Genomic DNA, 26,196 nt, shown 5'->3' on the forward strand with positions numbered 1-26,196 from the left:
TTGCTGTCATATATCCTTGGTAACTGCATAGCAGTAAGTTTTTCGCATGTGCATAAAATCATTAGTTGTATGGATATGTGTTTTACGGCCTCTCGAATGTAAAAGTTGCTCATATACCGGCCTTTAGAGGCTTATAACAAACAATACATGAGCCGCGTCATGACAAAACCAAAATAATGAGTTTGCGACCAGCATGGATCCAGACTAGCCTGCGCATCAGCGCAGTCTGATCAGGATCCATGCTGTTCGCTATCAGTTTCTCTACTTGTTATAGGGTCTGTAAGCGAACACCATGGATCCTGATCAGACTGCGCGGATGCGCAGGCTGGTTTGGATCCATGCTGGTCGCAAACCCACTATGTTGGTTTTGTCGTGACGCGGCTCACATCATTTACGGATGCTATTTTTACCAATGTAACAGCTGTTTTACTATGACATATACTGGGAATTGGCCTTTCGTGTCAGTTTTTAGCATCGCATACACTAGTCCAGCATTATTAAATGTATTATAAGCTTAATATATTCACCCAATTTTAATAAAAGAAATATTGTTTACTTTTTTTGTTAAATAATATCGTGTACAATACTCATAATTTAACTTATACAATTCTTGCTATACTGTAAGTATGTCATTAACATCATCATCCTGATATATTTATTGTTGTTTTTGTTTTTTTGTTTTTTTTTGCAAATGTATTTATTATCAAAAATATATACCATTGTTATGTTTCGGGAATCCTAGGCCAAGTGATTAAGATGTTGAATTCTAACCACTTGCCACTCACCGCTGTTGGTTCGTCTTTGCATTATTTCGTGTGCGGAAGCTATCAAGCTAGCTTACAGAATGTCGTTGGTTCTTCTCAGGTGCCCGTTCTCGCCTAAATTAATTCACTGAAGGGCAACTAAGGTCTTCATCCACCTGCTGGAAAGTTGCCATATGACCACTACTGTGTTTTTGCAATCCAGCTCACTCTAAGCCGCCAATATTGATACTTGCTGAGCCGATAAACATGTAGAATAATTAGACTTTAAAACTGACAATAAATAGTCTCCTTCGAATGAATTAAATTGATAGGTATTATAAAAAAGAAGATATCGAAGGGGATTCTAACGATAAATCTAATATGGAATCTATATGAATTCAATATTCTGTATTTCACGTGTCTTGAAAAAAAGAGGATATTAACACATATCAGGTTAGTTTATATTAATTTATTTTAGTCTGATTGTGTTGAAAGCTATAAGCTTATTGAAACACTTTTGAATCCGTTCATGAAACCAACCAGAGTAAAGTTTCGTGCTCATGGAAACAAAGGCTTGTCCCGGACGTGGTTTGAAGCCTCGCGGTCAGCTATCCTTTGATTACTTGACCGACGCGTTAACCATTTGGCCACGCCGCCAATCTATATAACATATCCGCAACTTTTAATAACATATCGGATCGGCTTTGCTTCTGGGTGTCCTGCTTGGGTGTTTCCGGGGGCGGCGTCCTGTGAACGTTGCCTTTGCCTTGTTGATCTTTATTCTTGTTATTTTTTGCTTTTTTACTCTGGCCATTTTACGCAAATTTCATTAAATTTGTTGATATATCTTGGGTGGTCGGTCTACCTTCCCGACTCTCCTTGATAACTACTACAGTAGTAATTATCCATCATGTCTTCGTTAGTAACCAAGGACTAATCCCATATGATTTCTGAGTCAGAGTTGAGCCAACGCAATGTATGATATTAATTGTCACGGGGTAATTACGACTCGCCCAATGTTCAAATCAGAGCGACCCTTTGCATTACACATCCGTTGATCACGTATTTAGTTAAGCGGTAAGCATCAGAACTGATAAAACACAACTTCATTTAAGCAGCTGACATACCTTTACATACAAAGGCGATAAGTAAAGTCTTCTTAGGACTATGTACAATGACAAGCTTGAAAGGGACACTGTCGCTTGACTATGGTGGCTGTTTTATGCCATGTCGTGAACACATTGTTATATTTTCATGATTTTGTGATTTTCTCACGTAGGGTGAAAGCAAGAAATAACGACAAAGTGATCATTTTGTCGTATTCTAGTGTTTTTTTTTTTTGTTTTTTTGTTTTTTTTTTGTTTTTCTAATGGCGCAACACGAAGCGAAAATAGGGCGTGACACAAATCAGCCACCATAACAGACAATAAATCTCATGAATGGGCGATACACACATTACAGCATGATATACAGGAAGACACGCCATGACGCACCTTGGTATATATAGACAAACAGATAATTTCAGAAGCATAAGACATTCTGCTTTGTCGTGTATACTCAAATCGTTTTGAGAAATAGACGATAGGGGTAAAGAAAGTGAAAAAACAATTCTTTATCAAAAATTTATCTTACAAGTTATTTACAGCGCAAAAAATATATCAATATAAAGGTTTTTTATTTATAATTCTATCATCAGGGTCCATAGCCCACGGAATAGTTCAAAGCTATCGCAGGCGATTAAAGCAAAAACAAACGTTGCCACTCCTCAACGTATCACGTGACTACCAAACGGCGCACTTCTTTGCCGGGTTCATGTACGACCCAACAGGACAGTTCCATGCCTTTGAGAATTCGTCAAAGTTTTGCATCGGTCCGTATACTCTATAAAAAAGAAACAATGAAATTAAAAAAATTTAAAGTTTACACATTCAAAACAATTTTGCACGAATTAGTAAAAAATGTACATAACTAATAACGTATAACTATCATTTGTTTAAGTTTACTTTGAATACAGTGTAATGCAAGTATGCCTTACAAAACATATTATGTAACAAAAAGTTTCGATAATGATGTTTAGATGATGATTTCGATTCCTACAGATATTTTACTTAAAATAAAAGCAACAGCAACAATAATAATAAAGGAAGAATAATTTTACTTTAAGTTCATCGGATAGTAGGTATTCTTAATTTTTGCATAACATACATGTATAATGTTATCAAACGAATCAAAAGTGTTTGATTATCATGGTCAGTTTGTTTGGAATATTATATAACAGAGAGAATAAGTTCTGAAAGAAAGATACCGTATAATAGATCATGCTGCTAAAAAACCACAACCTTAAATTATCATAAGAATATAAATTATAGTACATGTATGAGTTAATTGCACATTTTTCCAACCTATATTTTATTATATATTTTAAATATTTTGTTATAATATTTCTTCTATATGTACACATTAAAGGCTTATACAGTTACATACTTAAGACTTTGATATTTTCTATAAAATATTGTTGCCACAAAACCAGAATAAACACATGGACCCGACTTGTCAATCGAATGACGGTGATTATAGTGATTGTTCAAAACACATCAACAACATAACATAGAATGAAAAAAATATGTATAATAAATGTAATGAACAAAAAACTCCATAAAAGGTCCAAAACGAATAATGCAGGCTTTGGCTCGGTTTGAAAGGCCATGCTACCGTCAACCCACCCACCCCCCTAACACACACACACACACACCAGAACTGGCAAAGAAAACACTAAAATAAACATTGAAACACTTACATGAAATATTGGTAGTAAAATGATCTTTTGGTTTAATTTCATATCTGTTTATAAAGGGCGTAGCCGGGAAATGTAACAACACTATCAATTATTAACAATTTTATAATAAGTTAGATAATTTCACATTTCGCTTTGTAAGACATACTGACCCTCGGTGGCAATGTGACCTTCACGAGACAATAATCAAAGCACAGAAGGCGCTGAATTTGTTTGGGTCTCAGAATGTTAGAAAGGTGCAGGTTGTGAGATTACATGTTTAGTGCCACCAATGCTTTCCAGCGTTTTAATTGTAGTAAATTGGCTATTAGACTAATTGCAACACTGATATTCAATCCAATGTTTATTTGACTTTAACAATTTAAAAAAATGAGTAACCTTTACTGGGATTTGAACTCCAGACCTCTCGCTTCCTAAGCGAGCCCGAAAACCCTTCAGCCACGGTGAATTTATATGTGAACGGCCTGAAGAAAACCATATTATTCTAAATTAGGGCTTGTAACGACTTTAACTGTTGTTTAACACAGATGTAAATAATCCTGGAGCTTACTATAAGCATGTATATTTATAAAGAATCAAACGGCTGCAAGTTCTGTGGTATTTTCTGATCTTTGCAATCGTACTGTATATCTGTATGCATTTTCCTGTATAAGTTTATTTTTATGTATTATAATTCCTTTTGTAAGGCACCAGAGTTTGATACATCCGTAATTCTGCATAACTAGAGTTGCATCAAAAAATCATTTATGTCCTTTTTTTACGACAGCCACACTTTATCTTTGTATATCATGGCTACTTCCTTAACAAAAACACTTAAAAAAAGAATTTAACAAAAAAAAAAGTTTTCTCGACTTGGATACGAACTCGAGACCTCTCACTCACGAGGCGAGCGCGTTACCCTTGTACCACGGAAAAATTATACACAGAGTGTCTGAATAATATCAAATCATTCTAAATTTGGAACTTCCATTGCAGTTCGGGTTTGTAATCCTTATTAATTTCGAGGTATTTTGTTTAGGCTAAACCTGTTGTTTATAATTGAAGTAGATATTTTAGCAAAAATCCTCTTGCCCAAACGGTCCGGCATGTAGAATCTATATATTCCACTACTCGGTTTGTGTAGTATTCGGTAATCAACATGGCTAAAAATAGTATTTTCATTGATAAAATCATATTCATCCGCGTAATTTGTGATTGTGCATTTATTGACAATTCTATAAGCCAACGCTATTGTTTAACTTTAAATGCGTTGTAATTTGTTGGATACTTGTAACAAAATAAAATATTTCTTTCTTTTAAATCGCTAGTTTTTAGCTGTTTTGAGAACTACTTGTTGTTAGGTTTGTAGTAAACTTCTGTGTCAGAGATTGAATGTCCGCTTTGTATTTAGTTATTTTCGATCAGAAAATACAATAAAACAATATTAGAAATCTTTGACCATTCGGGAATTACTTTGCTTGAAAATTGATGCGCCTGTCTTTGACCATCTTTACGCAGTGATCTCCCCTGAATTTTTCGGCTTTAGTGTACATACAAAAGGGAAGTAACCGCTCCAAAAAATTGGACTACTTTCGGCATTTGCAATTAGCAACATTAGACTCTGAACTTTCGCTACCATTATTTGTTTGGTCTGACGACCCAAACAAATAAAAACAACACAAAAGCAAAAAAGAACAAAAAAGCCAATATTAGTTAATGTATTGATAAGGTTATAATAAGGCTAGGAAATCGCTATGGTATGCTCTAAGCATAACGCTGACACTTATTTTAAATGATTTAACCCATTTTCGCTTTTAGTTTATATTTCAAGCAGCATATATTTGCATTAGGTGATTGTAATAAAAGCTTAGTTACATAATTATACAAATAAAGTGTTCTTACCAATTTCTTGTTACGTGTATACATGTATTCTCTTATGGCCGAAAACAAGACTTATTGGACATATAATAGGTTACCTAGGTTACCCGTACCCTATACAAAATTGACCAAACATGTACATTATGATACTTACATATCACTTTCAATGATGCACGCGCATGCTATAAATCAAGCACACTCATGCACTATATTTAAGCCGCGTCACGACAAAACCAATATAGTGCGTTTGCGACCAGCATGGATCCAGACCAGCCTGCGTATCCGCGCAGTCTGATCAGGATCCATGCTGTTCGCTATCAGTTTCTCTACTTGCTATAGTGTTTGTAAGCGAACAGCATGGATCCTGATCAGACTGCGCGGATGCGCAGGCTGGTCTGGACCCATGTTGGTCGCAAACCTATTATGTTGGTTTTGTCGTGACGCGGCTCAAATATCCTTAAATACTTCTTGTTTAAGCACATGCTACCCCCGTCAACTTGTACCTGTATTTTGTTATACTATGTCTTGATGTATAAATAGACAATATTTTATCTTCATTTCTAGATTCATCACACCAAATCTGTAAATTCAATATTTTTTTCAAAAAGAATTATCTTATTTTGTTTTGTAGGTCATTTGCTCATTAAATACGAATGACTTTAAAGTGAATTGGTCTATAATGGAAGATCTGTAGAACCGTAAATGATTATGTTGATAGCATTTAGTAAATCCCACAGACCCTTGGGTGTGGAGCTCAAAACACCTTTAAAATCCAAATAAATATATATTTGACAATCCCAGCACATGCACTTATCAAAAATAATAATAATAATAATTAATGTTTTGAAAACGAAAAAAGAATCATATTTCAACGTTTATAATACACATGTACTACACAAGATAAAAATGTTCGCCGGAAAAATCTGCACACCTACTGTCAAAATCACCATATATTTTATTCCATTTTCAATATTTTCATTGACATAGAAGATATTTTTCTCACAATAAACAACACAACAGGCGAAATAACCATCAAAATTATCGCCGTTTTACTCCATTTACAAAATCTTTCGACCTATTCAAACGTGGCCTTTTCAAATGCGCCGCGCTTTGAATATGGGAACCAACATACATATGTATTACCATACAAAGCTCGGCGCATTAGGATACAGCAAAGCTGGGAGCCATATTTGAATTTGTCGTAAGATTTTGTATGGATTTTAAGGTGTTTTGAATCCACACCCCAAGTATCTGTGAATAAACCAGAGCTACATATGTAGCTTTAGGTGGCGCGATAGCTCAGTTGGTTAGACCACCGACTGTCACTCCTGAGGTTCCGGGTTCGATCCTGGGTAACTTTCAGTGTTTTCCACCTACCTAGAGGTTAACTGGTAAGAAACCCAGGTAATCCCCGCATGTATCAGTGCTATACACTGGGCATGTAAAAGAACTAAGGGATCTTTTCAATAAGAGCTAGGGACTTGTTCCCGGACTACCTTGTATCTCATAGCTGTCTCTAGAGTCTGCTTAGGTAAGGACCCTACTGGAAATAAGTGCTTGCACTTTCGTAGGTTATCCTTGACCGCCCGGTCTAAAGAAAATCAATCAATCATTAAATAAAATATGTAATCATATTCTTTCCGTCTGCTTGAAACCCAAGAATTATATAGTTAACAATTTTAACAGTATTGTAAATCTCATAAAAAATGTTCATAAGTTTTGATATTAAAATGAAAACCCCGCAGTAATACTAAAGTTTATATACGAGTTTTAACATGAAAATGAAAACTAGTATAATTAGCTCCTGTATGCACAATGGTAAAATCAATTGTAACCATGTGGATCACAGCAAATATGAGATATTCTTGTGCAAACAAACTTTTACCGTTTTAGTTTCACGGTGTATTTGCCCTGCCGTTTACAAAAAAGTAATCATCTCATAAAAAATATTGAATTTGTATGAAAAGATCTGTAATACAATGCGGAGTTATGCCCGTTTAATTCGGACTGCTACTTGAAAATGTTTGTTGATTTTGTATTGACACGATATATAACGTTTACATTAACCTGTCGTACCATTATGATAATTTTAATAGGTTGTTCAAGTTCTTCAATTATACACTTTATTACATTTTGCATTTTCATTGAAAATAAAGAAGAATAAAAGAGGACAAAGAAACGTGAATGCGGGTAGCTTAGTGGTTAGAGAGTTCAGGTTATGAACGTGGCTTTTTTTTAGTTCAATCTGCAATTGTGCACATTTCCATGATACATTTTTATATTGTGTCATGTAACTTTTCATTTTTTTTTCTTTTATGGCGTTTGCACAATTTAAAGTTAAACTTATGACGGTTAAGCAAAATTGAATGTATTTGATTTTTAATTGTCATTGAACAGATTAAATAGTATTATCAATTTTATACTGTTGGAAACCCTGAATTCTATTCAACACATTTTTAACAATTTTAGTCATTTGTATAATATATTTTTCTTCCATTGGTCATTTATCGCCCTAATCTGCAGGACTGTATTGTCTTATACTAAACATGTTAAATGCGAATGTGAGTACAACTACATGTTTTCAAATAACATTGTGTGAATGAAATTCACAGGCAACTAAATCCAGTACTTTGTAAAAAAAAAATAAAAAAGAACTTAAAACAAAAAATAAAAAAATAAAATAAAAAATACCTTTACCAGGATTCGAACCAGGGTCTCCACACTATTAGAGCGGACACTCTACCCCTACACTAGTATGCTAAACTCATTACAAATGAGTGATTGATTAGGTGGTTAAAGATTTAGGCGATAAGTAGTATGACTTTATACGGATGGCCCAAAGGCGGAGTTTCTCATGCAAATAGAAATCGTACACCGACATCGCCACAATGAGGTTGTAAAATTTTGGGGTTATAAAACTCATTTTGCTTGCTTAGACACCAAAATAAGAACGGGAGTCGATATGAAACATACAGTCGAGACTGCCTTAGCGACCCCCTGGTTTAAACGACTCCCTGTCTTATCCGACCTTGTTTCAGTACTCCCAACGTATTTTCCTATATAAATGGTCTGAATTAAACGACTCCCTGTCATATGTGACAAGCGACCTTAATTGTCTGGTCCCAATGCAATGTTTTGTCTGATTTAAACGACTTTCACACCTTTTTATTATCCGTTAATCAGAAAAAGAATACATATTTTAACACCCAGAGGGCCAAAATAATTAAGTCCAATTATAATCCAGCACTGTAGCAAACAAAGTCTACACACATCTATCTCAATTACACAATTAGCGTGTATATACCGGTAGATACATGCAGGTACCAAGTGACGTAGCGTCTGTTCATGGAAAGCATGATGTAATCGATGTGTGTGTGTAATGTACAAAATGGCCTGAGTACTTGTGTTAGATTTTTTTTTAATTATAGAGTGCCCACGGAAGATTTTTTAGGCAGCATTTTTTTAATTTACCTTTCTATGGCTGCATAATTAATACGGAAAAAATATTGATACCGAACCAGAAAAAGCTTTGGATATGGACAATTGTTTAAAGATCCTGTAACACAATTTTTTCATGGTTTTATTTCATAAATATGATGCTCAAATTAAGATTTGTCAATATTGTAATTTCAAATAAGCATTATTTATAAAGATATCACCCAATTTAACATTTCATGTAAATAAAGGCCATTAAAGGGAGGTAATTAGAACTTTATTTTCTATTAATTCTAAGTCAAATTTTCCAATAAGAAATCAATGCATGTAATTTATTCATTAAATATAATGTGAACAAATATTTGCAGTACACATTTTACATATTCTTTGATGTTTGAAAATTGTTTTATTTGCATAATTATATCCATATATATTTTTTGGCAAGATCCGTAAACACAGTAACAATATCAATCACAAAACATACAGGATCTGTAAGTCACATTGGTATATAGACAGATAGATGATATTTAAATTTAATTTTCTTTGAGACTGTATTTAGAGACTCCCTGTCATATGCGACCTTTTTCTGAAGATCCCTTGGAAAGTCACATATGACAGTCTCGACTGTATTTGATTAACGAAATGTAGCTATTTCCTTTTTCATGAAATTTATTTATGCAGCTTTAAGGTTTAATATGACATATCATTATAGAACAAATAATAAAGTGTTCTAGAGCAAAATAGCATCCTTCATCATAAAAAAAATATTCATACTAAATCGCTTTAAAACTTCATCATAAAATTTCATCAGAATATTCAAATGATCACTTCTATTGTTTTAAATAATTGAAATACTTATGAAAAATGTCCTCATTGTAGACCAATCCACTTTAAAAATAATTTACATGTGTCCGTATATACCACATTTTGTGTACTTATAATGATCTATACGTCTAGTATAGGCAGTGAAGGCAAAATATCCTTCTTATAAAGATCATAGCTTTAAGAGCATATCTGTGTCACAACGTCGCTTAAAGTCGCGACGTTGCGACTTGTAACGGCGTCACACATATCCTGCCGGTTACATTCAATGTAACCCCATCAGAACAGTTGTTTGAAGAGGAGTCACATCTTTACAAAAATATAAATGTATAAGTTCTTCCCAAAGAAATATTTCAAGATAAATTTCACATGTCTTAAGCAACATTCTTTACCAAAACTAAAAGCTTTGTCTTTCAAAACATTTTGAAAGTTTTGTTTGTACTGTACACCATACACTTTGACCGTACATGTACACATAGCCTTTAAGATAGATATGTTAACTAAGAAAAGGATAGCGAGTGGGTCAAAGTGTTTGGAATACTATTATGAACTAACTAAAATGCACCCTTTTTGTGTTTTCATCTTTCGTTTTGAAAGAAATCTTTCATCTTAATTTTTATGTAAAATATCAACCAAATTGATATCTCAATAAAGAGATGTCTGCAAATGTACATGATTCTAAATATAATATTATACATCACGTAACGACGAATATGTGATTTTAAACAATAATTATTGGCAAGATGGTTTGATATATTAATCAATGACAAACACACAAAGGTGACGTCACACGTTATCAGATAAAACAGTCGTCTAATGTGAGTGATGATTATTTAAAAAATCTTTGATTTTCTTTTTGTCATGTCAGTCTTTTGCCTTCATAACCAATAAAATCAATGACTTAAAAATAACAAAATACGAAACTAAAGAATACAAGAATAACATGCAATAGTAAAATATTTAAATCACTGACTATACAAATGTGCGAATATATCACGTGAAAGAGATCGTCATAGAACAAGAAAGAATTCATTACATATCACGAGTAAAGAAATCCTAGTCAACTACGAAATTATTATATCACGTGAAGGTGTACATTATGTCACCAGATTAAGAGATAATTAGCATCTTTATCATATAAATAATAAAGCAATGATATCATGAGAAAAATATCTTTAATTCTTGTGAAAAAACTTTAGTAAACTAAGGTAAGCCTTAGGGGAAAGGAATAAAATAATTGTGCAATATTTGTGCTTTGTGTCTGAAAAAAAGAAGAAAAAGAAGAAAAATGTCAAAATGCACTAGCAATTTAGCGCGATGTATTTTAAATATACAGTAAAACCCTCAATGAAGACCACCATCAGGACAGGATCAAAGCAGTCTTAATTGCGGGATGGTCTCAATTGTGGATATTATTATCATTGCTTACAAACAATTTGAATTTGAATATAAGGTTGTGCCCGTATACAAAGAATGCGACTTGGATATGGCGAACTAATACGTGCGAAGGTATTGACATATAAGTTGTTGAATTGTTGGTAACTCCTCGTGTTATTACAATATAGACAGATAAAAGTTGTATTAAATAAAGCTACACCAACTAAGGGAAACAGATACACAAAAGGAAGTAAAAGAAAATAGGTAAAAGAAAATGGAAATTTTGTTCCTCCTTTACTTCATAAGCATTAAGTTCGACCATGTATACGAGAGTGTATGCTATTTCAGCAAAAACAAAATGTAACTAGTATATCATTTTGTTTGCGTGTCAGAAAATAATCAATAATTTACATCCATATACTTTAAAAATAAATATATATTTAAAAAGTTTTTGAAATTTCCTAAATCTTTCCCAAAATATGTACTATGGGATTTAGGTTTTCAAAGTAATGCGCGCAGTACGTACGATTTGTTAACCCTTGCACGGTTGAAACCGGAAGTGTTGAAACAAGCTCTGCTAGGCCAGCCTGAACGTTTGTGTAATCTGCGTAGGTCACGACTACAATGTTAACAAACTTAATATTTTCATATTGATACCTCCAAATTGATAATGGATATTTCCAAATGTGAGAAGCTGGAAAAGTCCATTTATGAAATTCAAAGGCGGTTGATTCAACAAAGTAAAGGAGGAAGTTGTGAACAAGAGTATTAAAGGGAGGTAACACAAACTGGTTTTCTACAACACATGATTACCTGAACATATCTATACTATGGGGATCGGTCAATATTCGCTCAATTTTCGCTTGGTCTCTCATATTTTCACACCATACCTAATACAACATACATATTTAAGAGAAATATCGATGAAGAGGATTTTTTCTTACAACTTTTAAATAAAAATCGTAAATTACCGTGCAATCGTGCATGAGAATGATTTTTATACAATTTGCGCTTTGTCCGTTACAAACGGTTTTCATTAAACTCTAAAGTAAACAAAAATCCCTTGTCGACATAACGTCTATTAATTAACGTAATTATTTCTAAATCGAAAATGATTCAACTATTGGAATAAATTCTCTATTAAAAATCAAGATGATATTTTATGACTTCTATACGCAGAGCAAAAAAAATAAAATGCAAGTTTACATGTAATGTTGGCCTAAACGGACTGTTTATTTATTTCTCAGCCAAATTCGAGTTAAAAGCTTTATTTAAAACGTTTTTTTTTTTCTTCTTCTTCAAGTGAGCATTTTATCTAAAAAAATGTGTAAAAGCGTTATTAGGTCAAACATAAATCAAATGAAACACAATTCAAGAAAGAAATTCTGTCCCTTGATTTAAAATCAAACAAACTAGTGGAATACCTTTAATACAATTATTTGGATCATAGAAATCCTTTCAATTGACGAAAACCAGATTTTAATTATTATAAAAACTGTAAAACTTACTAAAAAGTAGATTCAACAACAAATTAAAATTTTTACCTGTGCTGCATTTAAGAAGTAAAGTTGACTAGATGTATAGTTCATTCCAGGTAACATATCCTCTTCTTTTCCATTACGACTTGCTTTAATCCACTCACGATATGCCTGTAGGCAAACAAAACATATATGTACTATGTTAAGTTAGTATTGTGACGTCAAACTATCTTAGTGTAACGTAACGTCATACTATTTTAGTGGTATCACGTTTTACTATATTAGTGACATGACGTCATATTGTCTTAGTGTTATGAAATTGATATATCTTAGTGTTATGACGTCATGAATTCTATCTTAGTGTTATGACCTCACACTATTTTTAGCTATATATAACGCAGAAACGAATGAGTTTCTACTTCATTAGAAAGGGAATCATGGATTTTATAATATTTTAAAAAATTTAGAGCATGTAAGATGATTGTTACCAGCAGAAAGCAGCGCTAAAACATGTGAAATAATTTGTAGAAAAATATAAACAGAATAGAATTTTGACTTACTTACGAAATACATATAATAAGTCACTATTATTGTCATACAGCAGAAGAAAAAGATGATTCAGGTAATTGGCAAAATTTTGAAAACTAAAGTTCACCAAAAATAAATTTAAGAGTTTTGGAAATAAAATAAAGCTTTTTCTGTGGCATAATGGGCCTTTAAACGTATGGTTAAAAATATATACTTAAAGACATCCTTAGTCCCTAGTGGCAACTGAACCTATCCTTTCAGGGTCTTGGTCTGCGCTAGCTAGAAGCTTTACAGTCCGTAGCTATTTTTAAATCTACCCAATAATTATGAATGGTTTAGTCCGAATTGAGAGATGGACTTGCCCATTTAAGGCGTGGTTAAGGATTTTTATATTTACATAGTAGCTTTCTTTGATTCCTCCATTATCAGCGATATTTTCACCTTGTGTGTTGACGCCGTTCAACTATAAACAAAATTATCAAAATTAGTAAAAATATTATTCCGGTAAATTCTGTATACAGATCAAAGTACATGTAGTTGGTTTTATTTTACATAGTAAACGAAATTAAACATCTTAAGTATTTTAGTATTTCTTAAAGTGTCAGTATTCATTTTTGTCAGCATTAATTCATTAACGACATTTTAAAAACCTGATATCCATTTTTGAAAAGTAAATCATTAAAAAGATAAATTGAGCCGCGCCATGACAAACACAACAAAGTGCGTTTGCGACGCGCATGAATTCAAACCAGTCTGCGCATCCCCGTAGTCTGATCAGGATCCATGCTGTTCGCTATCAGTTTCTCTACTTGCAATAGGTATTGTAAGCGTACAGCATGGATCCTGATCTGGATCCATGCTGGTCGCAAACACACTATGTTAGTTTTGTCATGGCGCGGCGCAGTTATCTTTTTTATCTAAGTAAATTTAGCATAATATATTTACAGTCATTCCTCCGGTTCCTGGAACTGTAAAGTTACTATACTGGTCAATGATGCACTGAGCACGTTCTTTAAATTTTGCAGCATCCGTGTCTGACCACCAACTATGCAAATTACCAGTTTTGTCATAGAGTCGACCTACAATGGCATTAATATAAATAATAACTATAGAACCACAATCATCATCATCATCAATATCATCATCAATGTCATCATTATCACCATCATCATAGACATTATCATTATTTTTGTCAATATTATCATCATCATAATCGTTATCATCATCATTACAACATTTTCGTCATTATTATCATCATAAATATAATCATTATCATCATCATTATCACATTATTATCATCATTTTAATCATTATCAACATAATCATCATCATAAATATCATCATCATCATAAACAATATCATTATCTATGTCAAAAGTATCGGCATCATCATTATTAACATAATCATCATTGTATACATAATCATCATCATAAACATAATCATCATCATTGTCATCCTTAATGATCTATATGTGTTCATACAATGCCACTAAATGTTCTAAATGTGCTCCTACAATGCTTCGAAATGTTCTAAATGTGCTCCTACAATGCTTCGAAATGTTCTAAATGTGCTCCTACAATGCTTCGAAATGTTCTAAATGTGCTCCTACAATGCTTCGAAATGTTCTAAATGTGCACAGACAATTCTTCTAAATGTTCTGAAAGTGTTCTTCAAAACGTTATGCGCTCCTACAATGCTTTTAAATGTTATAAATGTGCTCCTACAATACTTATAAATATTCTCAAGGTTCTCCTTCCTTGCTTCTTAATGTTCTTAAAGTGTTCCTACAATGCTTCGTAATGCTCTAAAAGTGTTCTTACAATGCTTCTAAATGTTAAAAATGTGCTCCTACAATGCTTCGACATATTCTTAATGTGCATCAACAATGCTTCGACATATTCTAAATGTGGTCCTACAATGCTTCGACATATTCAAAATGTGGTCCTACAATGCTTTGACATATTCTTAATGAGCTCCAACAATGCTTCGACATATTCTAAATGTGGTCCTACAATGCTTTGACATATTCTAAATGTGGTCCTACAATGCTTCGACATATTCTAAATGTGCTCCAACAATGCTTCGACATATTCTAAATGTTGTCCTACAATGCTTCGACACATTCTAAATGTGGTCCTACAATGCTTCGACATATTCTAAATGTGGTCCTACAATGCTTCGACATATTCTTAATGAGCTCCAACAATACTTCGACATATTCTAAATGTGGTCTTACAATGCTTCGACATATTCTAAATGTGGTCCTACAATGCTTCGACATATTCTAAATATGCTCCACAAATGCTTCGACATATTCTAAATGTGGTCCTACAATGCTTCGACATATTCTAAATGTGGTCCTACAATGCATGGAAATGTTCTTAATGTGCTCCTACAATGCTTTATCTCTAATAAACATACCTTGATCATCAAAACCATGTGTTATTTCATGACCTATGACATATCCGATGCCGCCATAATTGAGATACCTGTATAAAATGTTGAACGATAATAATCATGACGTAATATTATTGCATCGTATCAATCGTAACAACTCGGCTTTCTCCGGCAGCTTCGTAGGAAAAACTTATTGAAGTCGGCCGAGGTGCTCCGATTAACAATGTATTTCTATCTTAATTATTATAAATATAAATAACAACTGAAAGTTATAAAATATTTTGACAAATGTAAGACAGAAGACAAAAGCATTTTTAAAGATTCAATTGCAAGTATTTTAAGGAGCAAAACTAAAGTTGAAAAAAAAATTAAATAGACAAGGCGGCTGTTATTATTATTATTATTATCATTATTATTATTATAATTGTTATTATTATAATAATTATTATTATTTCTTTTATTATTACTATTATTATGAAAGACTTACGCTGGCTGGTCGTGGGAATAAAACGGTGGCTGAAGAATTGCGGCGGGGAACGCTGAAAAGAATCAGTTCTAATTGTAGATAAAAATGACATTGTATAGGAGTACATCTTCTTTATTAAAAGTATTCATTAAAATAAGTATTATATACTCAACGTAAAGTCAAATTTAGCAAAAAAAATGGGGTTTAAGGTTAAGGGTCTTTGGTTTATACAGAATTTATTTTAGTTCGATTGTGCTTGAAGCTATAAGCTTATAGACACAGTTTCGAATCCGTTCCTGAGCCAACCAGTACTTAGCAATGAGTGTAAAGTTTCTTGCTTAAGGAAACAACGACTTGCCCCTGACGGGGTTTGTAGCAATCATTTGATTACGCAATCATTTAATTACTAGTCCGACGCGTTAACCATTCGGCCATGCCGCCACTTCTATATGGGGTCTTTTAAGTAGAACCGAGCCAAGGTAGACTTTAAGTAGAACCGAGCCATGTTAAATTGTAGCGAGAAGGATTTACATAGCGAGTTTCCAGACCATTCTATTTGAAAAAAAAACAGGTTTATTATACTCAAGAGTCAAGAACAAATTATACGAACATGTTTGTATAGTTTTATCTTGATAAACATTGGTACGTTTTAATGGCGATTAGCTGATGAATGTAACCGCTGCAATACTATTCATTCATTCGTGTTTGTGTGAGAATTAATAGTACAAATGTATCCACAACATTTTCAACGTCCTGTTGCGGTTTTCAAGGGAAACCGACGCTACTCCGAATGACCGGTTTTAAAGAAAAACCGATGCTACCTCAACGTGCATATTTTTCATTCGTACATCATAAAAGTATTTATTTATATCAATTTATGTAAAGGTATATCAGACCACAAAAAGACACAAAGAGTACAGACCACGGACATGTCCCCATCATGCTCAAGAAAAGTTAATTTTGAAGCAAAATTAGGTGATAAATTACCTCTGTGCTATAACCATACAGTATTTGCCAAATTTGAATAATGTTTAGTCAAATCAAGTATATATACTGCGACTAAAGAGAATTAGAACATATTAACCCCTGAGTAATCTGATACAGTAATGGAATGGTAGGAAGCCATTATAAGGGCCAGCAGAGGGCGCTGTCGTTCAGACCGTCTGTTCGAACACATCTAACCTTTCTCTTCGTCGCCACCACTTCTAAGGGCAATTATTTTCGGCATCACTCAGAACATCGGCAGCTGATCTTAGCAAGTATACATAGACTCTTTGTATTTATTCCGCTCTAAGTCTTGTTTATGTTCTGCTCCACTGCGACGTACATGTTACGAGGGTGTGACAGTATACAATTGGAGGTTTTTATAATGATAATGATATATCTAAATCAATCTTCTACGCAGTGATCTCCCCTTATCAGTACAAACTGCCAAGGTAGGTTGGGGAGTTTGTATCTAATTAAGTAAAAACACAATACGTACTGATCTGGTTGGTTTCCGGGTTGTAATAGGCGTTCACAGTTGCGGGAGACATGTCCCAACTGAAAAACAAGTAAACATATTTAGGGTAAATATGTCAAGAACAGAAAAGACAAAAAAGATACCATTTGACACGCAAACCAGATAAAGGTTGAATAAACATTTTGTAATTTAATTTAGCTGAATGCAAATGAAATTTGAAAAGCAATCCATTAACAGAAATTCTGTCCTATATATTGAGAAAAGAGATCTTTATGTTTATACAGTAGAGACGATTTTTAGATTAGTAAACATGACATTCTAAATGATGTATGTAAAGAAAGAAACTCTGAGAATAGATAATGGAATATATCTTTTGATGTGATTGATATTTTTAAGCTTTTTTCTCTTACTCATTTTTGTCTACGTCTTTTCTGAGATCATAAAGACGTTTAATGACGGCAGCTTCGGAGGCGCTGATAAGAGTCCGTAACGGATCGTCCGTGTATACGGTCACCTGTTCAAGATATTAAATCTTCAGTAAACACTCGTGTTAAAAAAATTCGTATTAATGTACACGTTACATGTATACATGTATAATACCATCAGGAATGTTTCGTGAATAATACTGAAAGAATGATCAGTATAATTTATCATATTGTCAACGTCTCCAGATTCCTGCTAATTTTGATGAACATTTTTGAAACGAACTAAAAAGTAAAATATTGTAAGTGAACAAACACATTGCGTTAGTAACGTAGTAGAAACGTAGTATTACAGTAGTAGAAAAATGGTGAAAATACTGAAAAATCGGAAAATAATCGCACATAACATGGAAATTATTACTTTTATCTTGTATCTGTTAACTTTACTTAAAAGCTCAGTTTATTTTTTCTAACTTTGATTTTCTTGAAAAATAGAATGGCTCATCTGGAGGAATGCAGCTTTAACACAATAAAAATACACTACAAATCTCTCGCAAGTAAAACTAATTCCAGTTGCACATGCTTTCGTCTACAAAATTATATAAGATCAAGAAGAAATACACTTACATTTTCATACATAGCATTCAAGGCGCTATCGTTATACACTACATCTGAATAGCCTATTCTAGGCTCGATAAAATCTGCCTGAAATTACAGAAAAAGTGAATCAAAATGTTAACCTGAAAGCAACACACCAATGCAATTATTATTATTGTCGTCCGGTTAGCTCAATAGGAAGAGCCTTGGACTGTAAACTGGGCAATCCGGGTTCGATTCCCGGACGGTACGGGTCACTTTCGTTGTGATTGATCATGAAATTCTTTCTACGGTTATTTACACTTTACCTACAGAAGTAGTGAAGGCAACTAGTACTGGTAAACTGCTTAACAGCCTGTCCAGGAACGATGCTGTGGCTGAACTGTGCTCTGGTGAACTATATGTGGCTTACTGCCGTGATCCAGAGTGAGCCCTACCAACAATCATTTTAGCTTTACAATAGAGGGTAAAATGGACATTTTCGCGTATTGAATTATAATACAGAAGCGTCATGAAGAAACCCATTTCAGGTTTATGCAAACAATCTAAATCAGATCTTATATTGAGATTCTTCAATGTTTCGATAATTGTCTTGTATATAATTGTGTAAGTGTTCATAATCTACGTAAATACCGCATCAGATATAATTGTATAAAGCCAAATATGTTTGTTTTCAGAAACCTAGTAAATTGGTTTCAATTCTTCTAGGAATATTATAAATATAACAAATGTCACTTACGGGTAATATTGCAAACCGAGCATACATTTCAATCACAGGCGCTAGTGACATAATCAAATATTTTACATAATCGGCCTATATATGTATATTAAGATATTTTTTGTGAAACTTTTACTTACTTCTTTGCTATTTTAGAGATTTTAATGAAATAAAAAGCGTAATATTTTCAAATTGCGACCAAAAAGAGAAAACCGTGATCTGGTCGCTTCTTGCAACAGTGTTCTTGTTTGTTCAGCATGGCGTTTTTTCTGTTGTTTTATTTTCTGTTATATCTTATTATAGTATATAGCCCATATAGAACATAAAAATTTTGTTTCAAGCATCTCTAATTTCAATAATAGTAAAACATTTTAATATAGTAATAAAAAGTTTACGCGAGCAGAGCTGCCAGGGGAGAGAACTAGAACATATTACGTTTTCTTAAGTCTATATAGATCACTCGCTCCTGGGGAATATTACAAAAAATATTCACCGCGTCACGACAAAACCAACATAGTGCGTTTGCGACCAGCATGGATCCAGACCAGCCTGCGCATCCGCGCAGTCTGATCAGGATCCATGCTATTCGTTATCAGTTTCTCTACTTGTTATAGGGTTTGTAAGCGAACAGCATGGATTTTTATCAGACTGCGCGGATACGCAGGCTGGTCTGGATCCATGCTGGTCACAAACACATTACGGTTTTTTTGTCGTGACGCAGCTCATATCTGACTACATACCTTTTCCTTTGCAACTTGCTTAGTGGCACTCTCCATCCATGGTAGGTCGTCAATCATTCCTTTAAATGATACCCTCAATTTACCAACCAAGTCTAAAACCTGTCAAAGATAAAAAGTTAAATAATATCATTGTTTTTATTTTTTTTTCTATTTTTTTTTAAAGATAGATGATAATTTCAGCAGTATAACGCTAAATTCTTAATGTTCAAATCGCCAAGTTCAAAACTTGAATTCATGAAGTTGAATATATGAATATAATTCGTGAATTCGTGAAGTCGAAATCGCAAATTCGTGAAGTCGAAATCGTAAATTCGTGAAATTGAAATCATGATTCAAGAACCTGAAATCAGAACTTCATGTAGATGAAATATTGAATATATGAAGTTAAGAGCGTAAAGTTCAAAACATTAATTCATGAAGTTGAATATATGAGCTTGAAATCGTGAATTCGTGAAGTCGAAATCGTGAATTTACAAAGATGAAATCGGAAATTTCTGAAGTTGAAATGTCCCAACCGGTTTTTCGTAGTCGTGACAAGTAATTCGTGAAGTTGAAATCGTGAATATGTGAAGCTGAAATCGTGAATTCACGAAGTTAAATATTTCAAATTCGTGAAGATGATATCTTGAATTCACGAATTTGAAATTGTGAATTTGTCAAGTTGAAATCGTGAATTCGTGAAGTTTTAATCGTGTATTCACGAAGTTAAAATTATGAATGAAATTTTGAATTTATGAAGTTGAAATCGTAAAGTTCAAAACTTAAATTCATGAAGTTGTATTCAAGAATTTAAAATCATGAATTCGTGAATTTGAAATCGTGAATTCACAAAGATGAAATCGGAAATACTTGCAGTTGAAATGTCCCCATCGGTCTTCTGTAGTCGTGACAAGGGTTTCATTTTTACCAATATTTTATCTTATTATTTGCATCTAATCATTGAATTGCGGGACAAGGCATTCGAAACATAGAACCATTCAGAAAGGAAATAACAAAAAAATAGAATATTAACATGAAACAAGAAGTAACATGGCTGTGTGTATTGTAAAGTTATTTATATTTCAATCACGATGTATAATTGAACAAATCAAAAATAAGGTATCTGTTCTGTTCTGTTATAGTATTAATTATATAATGTGAGAAAGAGAGAAAAAGACCCGTCCCTGAAAATCGAGACAAATCCACGATAAGTTCAATTGTGTAAACTGAAGCGCATGGTTAAAAAAATAAATATATTAATTTTTATTTTTTTTTAATTTCAAGCCAGTTTATCTTACGTCTTTCTTTGCTTCTTTCCTGAATGCATCTTCCACAAACAATCGCCCAACAACTTCCGGCATCGTATTTTTAACATTGTCACCACAAGACTGCCATCTCGGAGATTCAGTTGCAGATCCAGACAAAACCTGGAGAAAACAAGTTTATTGCATAGATGCTATACAATGCATAAGGTAGTTTAATCATTTGTATAAATGCAATGTTAGAATATATAGTATACATTTCAATGGCATAGGGCTAAAATGAATTTGTTTAAACAAATGACAATACGTGTTATAGATATTTGAATGTGTTAAGTTAAAACCGTACAATATCGTTCAACTATTTATATTATCTGGTCATTTAGGATTAGTATTGAAATATCTTAACAGGTCACGTGACTTTCTTATATATTATCTGTATACATGTACGCTTACCTTTCTGTATTTTAATTTGATATCAGTAAAAACCTTCGGAAGATAGAATGTTTTTCCTAAAACTCGCCTCGACAAAACATAGTTGACAATAACTCTGGAAAGAAAATAAGACACAAAAATACTTGTATTAATATGAAAAGATGATACATTATACATATTTTATGCACGTTAATTCATGCTTGATGACAATAGAAAGAAAAGTTAGAACGCGATATTTCAATTTGATATATTAAAGTTAAACATATTGTGTATCAAAATAATTGATAATTGTTGAAGAGTTATGCATATGCAATGTACCAATTCACCAATGTAATGCATTATTTTACAATAACATGTAATGTAAATCATCTATCTATGCATTACACATTACATGAAATTACTAAAGGAAATGTAATGTATTACATTACAATTACATTTTTGCAATACATGTTGTCTGTAAACAAAGGAGATATACAATGTACTAGAAACATTTTGCAACCTTTTTTGTGCAAGATAATAAAAATTATGTTGATACTACGATTCCTAATTTAGTGTAGGTTGAAAAAGGAGTACATACATACATGTACTTTAACCATATTATGAAGTTCCTATTCGAATATGTTTAAGGCCCATCCGCTACGCTCATTAGAGAGAGTATTGAATTAATAATCAAGGGTTCCTGGTTCGATCCCCAGACGAGGCATTATTTTCCCGTGACAACTGACCTTTATTTTGAGTCCTATGGTCATTTGTCTCTCAGAAATTATGCGGGTTTTGCAGTCGGTTAATTTGCGGAGAATTTGGTTATTACTGGCTAATTATCCACGAAAACTGGTTAGGTGGAGCGACCGCCGAAGTTTGAAAACTAATATATACAATCGTAATCATGATATCATAACGGTTTATTTTGTAAACTATAAGTGTCTTAAATCATATCGTACCAATTTAATTTGTTAAATATAAATGTCTTTAACGTTTTACCGGGATGAATATTTAGTTAGAAGATCTCCTATCTTCTCTAAGAACGGCGGGGCAATGGCAAGAACAGGTTCAGAGTCGTCAATAGATAAGCCAATAATCTGCATGGTTCCCTTGACAAGTTTCTTCCAGTCTACCTGTGATCATATAAACATTTTATAAATCTTATAACAGTCATTCCTAGCTAATTTTTGAGCTAATAATCGTAGCTTTAGTGAGAAATACGTCAAAAAGTAGCATAGTGATCCAGGCTTTCTTTTATAGATTTGTTTCAATTGTGATTCTCTTTAATCTATAGCGTTTAAGAAAATTCTCCGCATTTTCCTACTTTGTCTATGTGAAAATGGCGTTACTGTTTGAAAGACCAAACCTAAATATTCAATGTTTCTACTCAATAACTTAATGTAAAAGATAGAGCAATATTTGCAACAATCTAATCGTAACAGTTAAAAAAAATATTTGTAATCAATTGCGTTGTAACACTTACTCCAGTGAAATTATTACTCAATTCTCCGAGGGTCATTTTGTTGTAAAGTTTCTCGGGATCTCTCCTCTCTTCTTTAGGCACAGTTATCTGAATTTGGAAATCAACCATTATATTCCAGATCTTATATCAATTAATATATTCTAGGATTTCATAGAATATACAGTAAACTACTCTTATAATGATATGCAGGGGACCGCCGAATTTATTTCTATATACTAGTATCCGGATATCGTCATATCCGAATGGCAACTAGTGTGAAAACCGAGGCAACAGCATTGTAATAAGCGGTATATCGCAATAAGCGGTATATCGTTATAAGCGATATATCGTTATAAGCGGTTTACTCTACAATATGTTTACATTTATCCATGTAAAATATTTACATTATTTTTTTGAAACATTTATCTATTTACATGTAAATCATAAAGATATTTACATGTAAATCATAAAGATACTATATATTAACTCTAAAAAAATTTTTCGAGGTTATTAACTATTTGTTCTTACGTTTGCAAGTTCAATTTCCATGTCGACAATGTCCTTGGCGTCATTTGCCGCGGTGGTCTCGTCAGCTCCAAAGGCAACAGCGCTTTCTTGTATCATTGTCTGATAAGCCATCAATGTTTTGTCATCTCTCCCCTTTAAATAATAGTCTCGACTTGGCATGCCGAGATCTGGCTGATCAATCTAAATATGAATAATTAGTCTCACTTGAAAGATTAGTTAATATACATTGTTCCTCAAAATGCTATCTTTTATTTCTCAAAAACAGTTTTTGTACCATTGTATTGGGACCTTTCCGTTAAAAATGCGTCAGAGTTGAATCGTAAACATATAGATGCACAGTTCGAAAACTGGAGTACAGTTATAAGTTACCCGCACTCCAGAACATGCTCATTGATTGGCTCATTTGTTCTGAGGTTTACTCATTGTGACGACAGAGACAGGGACAGCGATAGAAAATCACATTCAGGTGCTCGTTTATTGATTACTTATTTCTGGGGTTTCTATTGTGACAACAGGGAAGTGTTTTTACTTTTGCCTATGATACAAAAGAAGATGAATATCAACACATCGGCAATCTGATTTATACTCGGGAGCTACGCCCTCTCGTACAAAGATAACCTCGTGTTTTGATGCTTTTTCTATTACTTTATAAGGCACAGACTTTCTTTGTATTGATACCATTCTTTACTGTTTTGTTAATTAAGAATAAGTTATAAATAAGAATCTTTGTAAATTAGGAATAAGTTATTAACAATTATTCTCTAAATTACATTTTATATATAAAACATACTCACATAAAGTATATGCTTCGTGGGGTGTTTGTCGTCCTGTGTTACACCTACATCAATCAGAGGTAAGTAATTAGTTCCCTTCCTAGAGTAAATGAGTAGATCTTCTATGTTATAGTCGCTAGAATTCCAGTTTCCTCCAGGGTTTGATCCGAGAACTGGCCAACCACCGAACCCATCCATGTACTTTTGAATGTATGTCAAGCCAAGCTCTTCAATTTTATCTTGAAAACAAAATAATTACGACCTGAAAACAGCTAAAGTACTGAGCTGTGCATTAGTAGGCTAGCAAGAACACTGTAAGATACAGTAAACTCTGCTTATAACGATATCGCTTATAACAAAATACCGCTTATAACGAAATACCGCTTATAACGATAAACCGCTTATAACATTGCTGTTGCCGCGGTTTCAAATTGGTTGCCTGTCGGATATTGCGATATAAATTCGGCGGTCCTCCGAATATCGTTTTAAACGGAGTTTACTGTAATTCAAAGTAAAAAGTCAGTATTATTCTTAACTCGCAACCATATATCATGTATTTGTGAGATTAATTTCTATATTTAGTAGTTGGTACAGACGAAAGTACACTGAACGTAATCAGAACAACTGGAACGTCTTCGGTGTTTTTTTTTACCCATACGTACATTGAAAATGGAATAAAATTCTTTGGTTTTTTAGTAAAATTTTAAATATCATCAATTAATTTTTTGAAAAATATATATTTTGTCCTCTACATTTAAATCTCAATGTATGCAACTAGCTCAAATTCAACAACACATCATTTCAAAACTTGCAAACATGCCGGAAAACCTAATGCCATAAAGTGGATTTGTTTCAAGGAAAATGTTTGTTCGGGATATTAATTACCTTCATTTATACAGGCTTTGTAGTAATTTCTTGACTTCTTTATAGCTTCTGCATCATCTGCCTTATTTGAAGCCTCTAAAACAGCTGCAAGAACAATAAAGCATGACTTAAATTATTAACAGATACAAGTATGCTGTGTTGCCAACACAGATAGTCGACAACTTGTAAATAACAAACTTTAATTATTACATATATATGAACTAGAATCAATGGCTTGCTTTCTTAATTTAATTTCCTTTTCGTTTTTATTTCATTTTTATCTTTATCATCATAAATTTTATTGTAAATTTAATATTGTTGGTGATGATAATGATGATGATGATTGCGATGATGAAAAGGAGGAAGCGGATGATAGAAAGGAGAAAACGAAAAATATAGAATGAGAAAATGTGGAAATTGATTGCGGGGGGAAAATAAGCCGGTATAATAAGAGAAGGTAAACAGACGGTGACGAATGAACGGGAGGAATATAGATAATCAACATGGCTTAAAAAAAGATAATCGGCAAAATATAACAATAAACAATGAAGTAAACTAACCCCGTCATCAATGATACTTTTAAAAAAGAACGGAGAAAAATTGAACATGTTCTAGAAAGAATTATATCTTGATTTAGAACTATCTGAAAACATATGTTTTATAAGGTGTGGTGTGACAGAGGTGATTATGCTCTAGTCATTTGAAATGGATTTGGCAGTGTGGGGACAGTTTGAATGTAACCCTCGGCTTAATATCTCTGCTATTCCCAAGTTCCCTTCAGGGGTTTGGTAGAGAAGTCTTATAAATGAAATTACAAACATATGCAAAAGTACAGGAAATACGTACATTTTGATATCACAGATACGTCATCCCTGAGTTTTGTAAATGTCCCGAATGAACTTTTGTCTTCTGGAATCACGTGCTGTCGTACCCACGTGCCACAGGCGAAATTGTAAAAGTCGTCACATGGGTTTACATTCATGTCCATTGCGCTCATGACACGTGCAGCTGAAACATGCAATTATTTAAAACTATTGTGTTTATGTATAGGTTAGAGTGCATAGTGGGTGTTCTTCGT

General features: G+C 33.2%; 1 protein-coding gene across 5 annotated transcripts in view; it reads right to left on the bottom strand.

Moving 5' to 3' along the window:
- Positions 1–2,351: 2,351 nt before the first annotated feature.
- The window catches only part of LOC132752699 (neprilysin-like), a 47,437-nt gene continuing 23,592 nt past the window's right edge, over positions 2,352–26,196 (bottom strand). For 4 of the 5 annotated variants that reach the window (XM_060743078.1, XM_060743066.1, XM_060743086.1 and 1 more), the window contains 19 exons: positions 25,965–26,126; positions 25,140–25,223; positions 24,276–24,493; positions 23,482–23,661; positions 22,975–23,061; positions 22,491–22,624; positions 21,531–21,624; positions 21,114–21,242; positions 19,837–19,935; positions 18,409–18,486; positions 17,770–17,873; positions 17,381–17,439; positions 15,919–15,970; positions 15,456–15,523; positions 13,980–14,113; positions 13,432–13,497; positions 12,573–12,677; positions 11,842–11,918; positions 2,352–2,624 (listed from right to left, as the gene is read on the bottom strand). In XM_060743078.1, the coding sequence (XP_060599061.1) occupies positions 2,525–2,624; positions 11,842–11,918; positions 12,573–12,677; positions 13,432–13,497; positions 13,980–14,113; positions 15,456–15,523; positions 15,919–15,970; positions 17,381–17,439; positions 17,770–17,873; positions 18,409–18,486; positions 19,837–19,935; positions 21,114–21,242; positions 21,531–21,624; positions 22,491–22,624; positions 22,975–23,061; positions 23,482–23,661; positions 24,276–24,493; positions 25,140–25,223; positions 25,965–26,126 (2,030 nt within the window). In that variant the 3' untranslated portion in view covers positions 2,352–2,524. Of the gene's footprint in view, positions 2,625–5,897; positions 5,975–11,841; positions 11,919–12,572; positions 12,678–13,431; positions 13,498–13,979; positions 14,114–15,455; positions 15,524–15,918; positions 15,971–17,380; positions 17,440–17,769; positions 17,874–18,408; positions 18,487–19,836; positions 19,936–21,113; positions 21,243–21,530; positions 21,625–22,490; positions 22,625–22,974; positions 23,062–23,481; positions 23,662–24,275; positions 24,494–25,139; positions 25,224–25,964; positions 26,127–26,196 lie in introns of all 5 variants that reach the window. The other variant, XM_060743071.1, reaches the window with a different exon arrangement.

Source organism: Ruditapes philippinarum, unplaced genomic scaffold (assembly GCF_026571515.1).
Source record: "Ruditapes philippinarum isolate M1 unplaced genomic scaffold, ASM2657151v2 ctg2676_1_1_1_1, whole genome shotgun sequence".
NCBI classification, from domain to species: Eukaryota; Metazoa; Mollusca; class Bivalvia; order Venerida; family Veneridae; genus Ruditapes; species Ruditapes philippinarum.